The sequence below is a fragment of the Petaurus breviceps genome, unplaced genomic scaffold (genome assembly GCF_028583685.1).
Source record: "Petaurus breviceps papuanus isolate PSGF00001 unplaced genomic scaffold, PetGlider_PUasm1.0 90451, whole genome shotgun sequence".
NCBI lineage: Eukaryota > Metazoa > Chordata > Mammalia > Diprotodontia > Petauridae > Petaurus > Petaurus breviceps.
The window spans coordinates 365,097-375,162 of NW_027187258.1; the positions used below are offsets into that span (position 1 = coordinate 365,097).

Genomic DNA, 10,066 nt, shown 5'->3' on the forward strand with positions numbered 1-10,066 from the left:
CCGACTAATATTCGTCGAACTCCTCGACCTGGGTCCGACAGCGCTTGTAAAGCCCAATGATGGTGAATGACACCACCATCAAGAACATGATCGTCAGGGAGGGCCAGAGAGTTACCAGGTGGTAACGCAGCCCGAGCAGGACCATGGCGACACGCTTGTGCTGGCTGTTGGTGCCAAGGCAGATGTATTGGCTGTAGTCCTGGGATGCGCTCAAAAGACTGAGAAGTAGCTCATTTAAGTCGGCGCCCTTGGTGATGAAGACCCGCCGCCCGGTGCTATTGAACAGGAGGAAGACTTCACCCTTCACTTCGTGGTGGCGGTACCAGGACCAGTAGGTGAGGGAAGGCAATGAATAGCTCTCGCACACCATGTTTATGCCTTCGCTCTCCAGGGCATGCTCCCCCTGGCGGTTGTCGAACACCTTGGGCCGCTCCTTCTCCCGCTCGGACGTTTTCTGGTCGTCCACCTTACCCGGGAAAGCGCACTGGTAATCTCCGTTCGGGTCCTCCATAGACACCTCGTGGTCCTTAGCGTGGCAGTCGAGGCGAGCCTCCCCGGCCGGGTCGTCCTTTGGCCATCGGCGCCCGGAAGTGTGCCACTCTCCCGCGAGCTGCGACTCTTCTTCTGTCTGCTTGAGGGTACGGGTGAGGTGAGACGGAAGGTCGGATTCGGTCGCGGTTTTCTCTGTAGCAGCGGCCTGGGCCTCCCACAGGGCAAGCACCAGTACACTCAGGAGAACAGCCCACAGCGGCTTGCCCAGCTGGGCTAAGCCCATTTTGCCCAACGACCTTTCCCTCCGCCGCACGCTCACATTGATGAGGATTCCGTTGCCCAGGAGCCAACTATAAGGCTGGTTCTGGATCCCAAACGTACAGCGTGATGACGTCACAATGAGCCCTCAGCTCCTCGAGGACCGTGACAACTTCCCGCATCCCGCTCCTTTCGTGTAGTCGTTTTTCTGTCGTGTCCCATTCTTTGTGATCCCATTTAGAGTTTTCTCGGCAAAGATACTGGCGTAGTTTACCATTTCCTTCTCCAGTTCGTTTCCCGGATGAGGAAACTGAGGCAAACAGGGTGAAGGGAGTTGCCCAGGGTCACACAGCTAGGAAGTGTCTGGGGCGGGATTTGAATTCATAAAGATGAGTCTTCCTGACTCCAGGGCCCAGCGCACTAAAGAGCTCCATAGTGCCTTAAACCCAGTCTCCACAGACAGCCCCCTTCTCCAGCTGGGTTGCCTTCCTCTGCGCTCTCCAGCTGGGACTCACATTATTTTCCATCTGGAGTTTCCTCTGGTGACTAGGGTGATTTTCCTGCCTTTCGGCTGAAACCTGCCCCTTCCTACATGCCCACACTGTCCAGACCACGACATTAAAGTAGCCATCATTGCCACCCCCAGGCTTCTCTCCCTCAATTCCCTCAGCTGATGGACGTAAGTAGTATGAGCTCAGTTCTCTGATCCATCCCCATAACGCTCCTCCACAAGCCTTCCAGCTTACCAACACTCCTCCATTCTACCGGCTAGACAATTGTCTTCCTGACAAGCCTCAACTTAAAAAACACTTCCAAAGTGTTTAAAGCCTTTAAAAACACTTAAATACCTAGTGTGTCTCTTCTCCAGGCAGAATAGGCCAAACTCCCTGCAAGGATCTCCAACTGAAATCAATGAAGGCCCCAAATGGGGGGAGGCTAAGTGATCTTGGTTTTCTCCTGTCATTAAAGTGTCCTGGGAGTGGAGGAGGGCACTTCACAGTCTGATGAGTCACTACAAGCACCCTTGGAAGATGGTTCACTTCATTCACTCCCTGAATGCCTTTAGTAATGTCCCTCAGCTTCTCCTCTGGGCCTCAGTTTCCCCATCTGCAAAATCGAGTGAAGGTCCTTTAAGCTCCGTTTCCCTGTGTACTGAGTGGGTACAGACGACTAGCCTGAGGGTGAGGAGAGACAAAGATGAAGACCTTATAAGAGCTGTCCAGTAGAGGGAGGAAAAACCAGATTCTAAGGCAAAAGAGAGTGAAAGAGTAAACAGTGTTTCAACAGGGAGGAGACGGGAGCAGGGGAAACCTGGGCAAGGCCATTCTAGGCACAGGAAAATAGCGTAAGCTAAGGCCAGAGGGAGGGGGCGCAGAATGTATGAAGGGGATAGCCAGTAGGTCACTTCAGGCATCTCAGGCCCCCCATTGTGTCACCTCAGGCACCCCCATCAGTGTTCAGCTCAGACCTTCCATTGTGCACAGCTTAGGCCCCACAAATGTGCATTTCAGGGCCCCATTGTGTACAGTTCAGGCCCCCGACTGTGTACAGCTTGGGCCCCCATTGTATACAGCTCAGGGCCCTCATCTTGTACAACACAGGCCCCCATTGTGTACAGCTCAGGCCTGAACACTTGTACACAGTAGGGGTCCTGAGCTGTACACAATTGGAGGTCTGAGATGTACATATGGGGGGATTTGAGCTATTTACAATTGGGGGGGCATGAGATGTGCACAACTGGAACCTGAAGTGTAAAAAATGCGGGGGATTGAGTGGTATCATAGAAGTCTAAGCTGTACACTATAGGGGGGGCCTGAGCTGTACAATATTCTCTCTGTCTCCCTTCCCAGTCAGTCTCACATCTCCAACTGGCTTACAGGGAGAATTCACCTCTGGGCTGTACTGGTGCCTTCCTCCTATCACCATGGGCCCCCTTGAGTTCCCTAGAGAGCTGCTTCCTTGTGGCTTCACAAGTGTCACCTCTGTCCTCATAGGTTCATGGCCTTCATCTCTCTCCTTGGTCACTTGGGAGTTGGGGGGGGGGCTGCCTTAAGTGTTTGTGTGTTACTCTGAAGCTACATGAATGAGAATGTAAACTCTCTGCTTGCCCTTTTCTTCCTATCAGGAAGGGCTTATTATTTGATTCCATGTGGGTCTGAGCTTTGGGCCCCATATACCCCGCAAGCCTGTGTATGCTGTGGTGTGGTGGGGCAGGAAGGACTAGGGCGAGAAGATTCCAGAGGTCATGCTGCCCCAGAGAATCGTCAGCACACAGTCAGCCTTCTCAGAAAAATCTGTCACACCCTCTGCACCCCCCAGGATGCCCCTTAAGGTTCAAAGCTCAAAGAAGGACGATAACGTTTGGTTTTTTTCTGAGGCATGTGTGTTTTATTCGTCTTGTGCCCAGCTCGTTGGACATTCAATGTCATTCGTGGTACAATCCCTCGTTGTGTGTCATTCAATACCATCGCGGAAACGTGTGTTTACTACCATAGTGGATGGAGCGGGCGGCACTCCGGCTGGGACAGAACGCGTTGGTGGAGGGAGGCCAATGGAGAGGAGGCGATGGAGTGGGCTCACAGGTTAGCGAGCAGCCAGTCCAGCAGTTGCTTTCTAGCCATGTTCCCGACTGTTTCATCGAGTTGTCTTTCTTTGGCAAACTTCATGACCTCTTGGAGGAGATCTCCAACGCTGTAGCCCTTCTCAGCAGCCTTGGCTGACACTTCAGGAAGCTGCCAGAAAGAAAGAACAGGGCCATTACATGGGGCAGTGGACCCAAGGGGAGAAGGAGCATCCAAGCCCATTCCCAGGATTAATAACTATTCCCCAGGATGCATCCCCTAGCCAACCCCATATCCCCCAGGATGCATCCCCCAGCCAACTCCATCTCTCAGAGCAAACACTCGCTGGAGTGCATGGGCCAGAACCACCTCCCTGCCCCCCACCAGGCCTCCTTAGTTCTGTGCTCAGGTACCTTCTCAAGCTGACCATCTTCATCTCCCATAAAATAGAGCATGGGGACATTGAACTGGGAAGCGGCAATCCATTGGAGCACAGCTTGGAGCTGCTTCTGCAGGTTGCTGGTAGAAGATTGGTTGTTAACAATGACTTCAGGCCCAGGGTTTTCATGAAAGGAATGGGACATCATGGCATCCTGAGCACACTTGGAATTGCTGGCCCGGAAACTAGGTGAGCGACGGAGTCCTTGTTCTTCCAGCTCAGCGAGGCCCGCCCCGTTGTTGCTATATTTGGCCATGATGAGGCACAGCTTCATCACAGACTCCACCAGCTGATCCACAAACTGGCGGTTTACTTGCTTCATCCCGCTCATGAAATCACATTCCTGATGGTCTTGGAAGTGTTCCTCCCCCCTGTCAGAACGTTTTGAAGTGGAAGAAGAGACTTTGGATTTGGACTCAGCCCGTTTGCTCTCCCCTTCACATTGGTCATCCAGGCTGAACGGACTCTCACTCAGGAGCTTCTGGATGAGCATCAGAACGATGTTGGACATGTCCAGTTTTTGAGTGTCCAGCTCTTTGGGTGAGGTGGATGGGCCAGCATGTTGGCTGCTTCGCGATTCCAGGTGTTTCATTGAGAGGGCCTTTGCACTTTGTCCACTGCCAGATTTCTCATAATGGGCACCTTGGGCCATGTAGCCCATTGTGGATCCAGGCTGTTCAGGTTCTTCAAGGGCATCTTTGCCCTTGGCCTGCTGGGTCAGATGGTACTGGATTAGCATCAGGGCTGAAACGATCAGGTCCTTGGCCAATGAATCAGTGGAAGGACTGATCTTCTCCCTCTTGTCCTCCCGGCTGGTGCCTACTTTGCCATGCATCTTGGTCTGACCGCTGCCAGTTTGTTTCTGGTTCCACATAGTAAGGCTTTCTTTGAGGATGTGTTCGCTGACCTTTTCAGCGCTGGTCAGGGACTTGCACTGGTCGGGCTTCATTTTTCCTTTGTCCTTCCCCCCCTTCATCATCTCAGCTTTCATGGCAGAGAATTCAAGGCTCTGATTCTTGCTTTTCGCATCGTGGGTTCCAGCTTTCAGCGAGGTGTAAGCCAGACTCTGGGATTTTGTTTCTTTTTTCTCCCCAAGTAGGGCACTGACTAGGCGTTTCAGCATGGCCTCCATGATGTCAGCGGCGTTCTGTTTGCCATGGTTGAACAGGTTTCTCTTCACAGCAGAGACAAAGTCGGAGTCAGTCATCAGGACACCAGTGATGTTATGTAAGTTCTTCATGCAAGAATCTATTAAATCAGACACGATCTCTTTAGTGTGCTTCAGCAGGACACTCTTCAACACAACGCAAGCTGGGATGGGCTTACCAGAACTATGGACTTTCAAGGTCTTCATGACAGATACCATCATGTCAGAGGCCACCTGGTTGGCATACACCATCAGGCCTTTGCTGATGGAGTCGGCAAACTCTTTACTGTCTCTCTGGAACATCTGTTTTTCCCCCGCCTTGGACTTGTTGGATAATTCGCTGTATAAGAAGGTTTTGCGGTCCTTATGATCAAGGTCTCCAGGGCCTCTCATCTCAGCTGAAGTCACCTCTACTGCGTCGTGGGCCATCTCGGAGGCAATCTTGCTGACTGCACTTCGGGGGCTGTTCTTGCCTTTGTCCCCAGTGGAGGCATAGATGGAGTGGTGCAAGCATTTACTTCCTCCTTCTAGCTTCTCCTTGATCTCCTTGCGAGCCATCTGGATCACGAGGGAGGAGAGCCGGTTGACGTAGAAGGAGAGGTCATCCATGGAGCATTCCCTGTCACGAGAGATGACGGCCCTCTGCGTGCTGGGGGACTTGGCCCCCAGGGGGCTGGACGGGCTCTGGTTATTGTTGGTATTCTTGGCTGTGGCCATCTCCAAACGCAGCTTGTGGGGGTTATTGGCCACGTAGTCCATGCTCAGCTCATCAGCATAGACGCTGTAGCAGTTGTCTTTGTTGGGGTGACCACGGTACCCGCCTTCAAGGTCCCCAACTTTGTGCTTACAGCTAGAGGATGAGGGGCTCAGAGCGTGCTGGAAGCCTAGAGCGTACTTCTGAAGGTCGTTGAGGAGCCAGTTAAGGACACTGATAGGGTCTGAGGGTGCTTGTTTGAAAAGGCACACGGATCCTTCAGTCTAAGGAAGGAAGGGGGGAGGGCACACACCCAGTCAATCAAAAGTGGGGGAGGGGCTGCTTCCCTGTTCTTTTTGTCCTTGCCTGCCAGGGTCAAAGTGGCATAAGCTCTAAAGGCACCTTTTGGATGGAGGTTGGCTACAGACACACATGCTGCCATGCAATGGAGAGTGATGGGGATGGATTTGACCAGGGTTCAGTTTCATGACTCTAGTGTATCTGTAGGCATGACAGAGGCAGAGAGACAAGTGTGCGTACACCTCTCTTCTCAGAAATCCATGTTCCTTCCCCCAGTTCCAAACTACATATTGAAACTTCTCTGGTTTTGTTTGAGAATATCTTGTGTTTCTTTCCTTCCTTCCAAAAGGTGGAAATAGGACAGGCTGGGAGGAAGTTTTTCTATTGAGTTCTGAGTACATGAGAAGCAAGGCCAAATGAGCAAGGCCTGCTAGGGCCCCGATGTCCCATGAAGACCAGTGGGACTCTGGTTTTCTCTCAGAATGTGTCCTGTGTGTCAGTATGGACAAGTCAGAGGATGTAGGATCTCTCAAGGGCCAATCTTTATGATTACAATAGCCAGTTTTCAGTTAGAAATAGGTGGCTAAGGAGCTTAGATGATATGTGGGGGCTGGGGGGGGAGAAGCTGCTTAAGGTGAGACTTTTGAGATTTCTCCCACCCGCATCTAGGGAACTCAGTCTATATAAAACTCAGAACTCAGGCTCTGGGCAACATAAGAATTCCGAGGCCCACTGTGGGATGACTACACAAAGTTGTTTAGAAGTTACTGTTGCTAACCAATTTGCATATTTAAAGTTCTAGATTGACAGTTATGCAAATTGTGTGAGTTTCCTTGAATATCATTGGTTGCCAATCACAGGCAAGCAAACAGTGGGGAAAGGGGAGTGTGATATCCCCCTCACTCCTGGAGAGGAGGGGGGCTTTAAGGGTGGAAGGCAGTGCCACTCCGTGGTTAGGCACTTACCTTGGACTGATCTAATTTCTCTGTGTCCTTTATGACAATTATCTCCTTTTCTTCCAAACTCTCCAGGTCCAGTTCCCCCTCTGAACTAGGTCCTCCTTCCTGTTGTGGATAATAAAAACATGGGGTTTTTTCAGGGGGCTGTTGATAAGCCAACAAATTTTTCCCTAACCTAGAGGCACCCCCATTTCTAGTCATACATCCCTTTCTGTGTCTCCTTCCAATCCCATCCATGGGACACAGGATAAGAAAGGCAATGAGGGTGCCTGTGTTAAAAAGTGCCAATTGGCAAGGGTGAAGAAGGAAAGAAAGCCCATATGACAGAGAGACAATGATTGCTTAGGGTTCTATCTTTAGACCTTTCCTCCTCCTCATTTGGAATGCATTAACGTTATAACCAGACCACACTGGGGTTATCTGGTGACTTGTCAAGTCTAAATTACGTCACACTCACCTTGTCTTTGTCTTCTACATTGAGAGTTGACACATCGACGAAGCAAATCTAAGCCAGAAGGAAACAGGGAGGACGAGTCACAGCCAGGTCAGACCTGAGAGCCCAAGGAGGGAATGGCCACACCTTCTTTTTCTTCCCTATTCCCTTCCTTCCTTTTCTTTCCCTACTGGAAAGCTGTGATCTTCCATTTCTTTCCGGAGCCATGGGGACCCCTGGTTGGGTTTGCCATTGTGAGCTATGTTTCTCAAATCTCTCTTCTCCCCTGTCCTGCTCAACCTTGCCAAGACCAGGGTCAAAAGGGGCAGGGACTTTGGGATGATCTTTAGGAACAGATGCACTCAGTGAAAATTAGAAGTATTTTGTTATGTCCCATCCTCAATCTCAATCTAATCTAGTCTTCCTTTAAATCTTCCTCAACTTTTTTCAAGGACCATGCATATGAGAACTAGTATATGATGAGACTGAGTTCCAAACTGTTTAGAACTACATAGAAGTGTCAGCTAATGAATATTATAGAAGGGGGCCTCCTGAGGATCCCCCATGGAAAAACCAAAGCCCATCATAGGGACTGACTTCCATTTGGGAAGACCTCTCATTTTGGTTCTCTTTCCACTTCCTGTTGGATTGTTATTGATCAAATGGGATGGAGATGATGTTGGGGGTAGGATGTAATCTTGATTTGGAAAGGCAAGGGAGAAGTGAATAGGGTTCTCTATACTACTAGGGTGTGAAATCCTTTAAGGGAGAACTTTTGGTAAAGTTATCCTTTTATAGAACAAATTAAGTGAGAGAACTAAGAAGTAATAGAGAGAAGCTGCTCTATTTTGCCTAAGGCCCCATAGGATCCTTAGTGGTAGAGCCAGGGCTGGGATTCAAACCCAGTCCTCTGGACTCTCCTGACTCCATGGCTTCCTTTGTGACATCATGGCTTTCTGAGAGTTACAGCTAAGCTGAGCTAGCCTGGCAGTTGCCTGGGTGAGGGGGGCATTATTACATCATGGCTTGTGTGAGGTCACAGAGTATGGTTGCCAGGCAACCCAGTCTGTTTTCCCTGCCCTCTAAGTGTCTCCTCTTCCCCATTCCATTTTACTTGATTTAAAAATCTTTTTTCTCTAAAATTTCTCCAATTTCTTTCCCTTCTATCCTTCCTTTTCTCCCAATGTTTGTTATAAGTGACAAGTCTAAATAAAGTTCCCTGCTTTGGAAGTGCTCTGAAAGCTGAGACGTGTTTGCCCGAATGAGGCCAGAGTTTGGGAGCCCTTGAGGAGCTTCCCCACTTACCACTTTTCGGTCCTGATCTTGTTGTCCTGTCGGGCTGTAGAGATCAACCTTGCAGACCCCTCTGCGGCTATGTAACCAGTCAATATCATCAGACATCTGGAAGAAGACAAACCAAAAAGTGTGGGAACCAATGTTCCCTGAATTTGGGAGGAGTGAGTATAACCAAATCAATGAGGCAGGGCTCCAGTGCCCAGAACTTAGACTTAGCAGCTTCAGCAGACACCTCGTTCCAAAACTCTGGCGAAGGGGGGTCATCCTCACACCAGTTTCGGACCCCATTCCCAAATACTTGGGGATTTTAGGGGAACCCTCTACCCTGATAGGAAAATTGCAGTTTTGGGTCTTGTTCCCCCAGTTTTATCTTAATAGCAGACTCTATAGTCTTGTCTCATTAAGAATAAGTTGGAGAAACAGACCCCCCCTTCCTCTAGACACAAGGGATTTGACTGTTAACACTTCAGAAAAAGGGGAAAAAATTACTTTTCTCATCCCTAGTCACTTGAGATTAAAAAAGGGACTTATTAGACTCCCTTCACTAGAGACTAGAAATGCCTAAAGAACTAAAAGGAAAGAAAAGAAATAATAAAAGAAAAGAGAAGAGATAAAAGGAAAGAAAAGAAAAAGAAAACTCGAACTAGGTCTATTACCTTGGCAGAGTAGTCTGAAGCTTGGTACCCAGAAAGGAAGCTGGGCCCCTTAGATGGTAGTGGGCAGTGCCGAGTTCTTGGGCACCTCACAGCTGGATGTCCCTCCCGCCAGGCGGTCTGAGTGCAACTGACTAGCCAGGGACTCCCCTCCCTGTTCTTGTTACCCAGGCTGGTCATCAGCCTCTGTTGCATCACAGACACCCTGAAGTGTCATAGCCTCAGTCATCAATGGACTTGTGCTGAGCTCAAAACTGGGCGGGGCCTGCATACAGCTTGGGCTGATTTTTTATATTAAAATACCTCAATCAAATGAAGGGAATTGGGGGCCCACTTTTATACTCTAATAGAAGCACTCATTTTTTCTTTTCTATTTCCCTTCTCAGCCCCCCCCCCTGCCCCCCTACCCTTTTGGTGACAGGGGAGTGTGAAGGGTGGTCAGGTCACCATTTTCCAACACTCAGTTTTTTGGGAGGAGATTATACCAAATTTCAAGGCTTAACTGGAGAAAAAGTTTGATGATGCCTTTTCAGCCATTACTTTGGTGGTTAAGACACCACCAGCAGGCCCTGTCTCCCTCCCTGAATTTACTTTGTATAGGGATTCCCTCTGAGCTACCAGATCTTTTGGATCCATAACCTCAATAGTTACCAACTTTTTAAGACTAAAGGGTTTTTTTTTTGGGGGAGGGACAACATCAAAGAGTTCAAATCTATATCCAAAGGGTTCCCCTTCCCATACCTAAGAATTCAATTCCTTTCCCTCCCCTGGGCTGAGTCAAAAATAACCCTCCCACATCTGAATTCCCTTTCCCTCCCCTGGGCTGACCCAAAA

At 49.6% G+C, this 10,066-nt stretch overlaps 2 protein-coding genes across 2 annotated transcripts; both read right to left on the reverse strand.

The window, feature by feature from the left end:
• Nucleotides 1–4: 4 nt before the first annotated feature.
• On the reverse strand, nt 5–2,676 carry LOC138141683 (basigin-like). Its single transcript, XM_069062468.1, has 2 exons — nt 2,611–2,676; nt 5–856 (listed from the first exon to the last, which is right to left on the reverse strand). Exons 1-2 carry the CDS (start codon nt 2,674–2,676, stop codon nt 5–7), a joined length of 918 nt encoding a protein of 305 aa, XP_068918569.1.
• Nucleotides 2,677–3,110: 434 nt separating this feature from the next.
• On the reverse strand, nt 3,111–9,439 carry AKAP4 (A-kinase anchoring protein 4). Its single transcript, XM_069109006.1, has 6 exons — nt 9,236–9,439; nt 8,589–8,684; nt 7,308–7,355; nt 6,857–6,955; nt 3,725–5,875; nt 3,111–3,482 (listed from the first exon to the last, which is right to left on the reverse strand). Exons 1-6 carry the CDS (start codon nt 9,425–9,427, stop codon nt 3,327–3,329), a joined length of 2,742 nt encoding a protein of 913 aa, XP_068965107.1. The 5' UTR covers nt 9,428–9,439; the 3' UTR covers nt 3,111–3,326.
• Nucleotides 9,440–10,066: the final 627 nt, after the last annotated feature.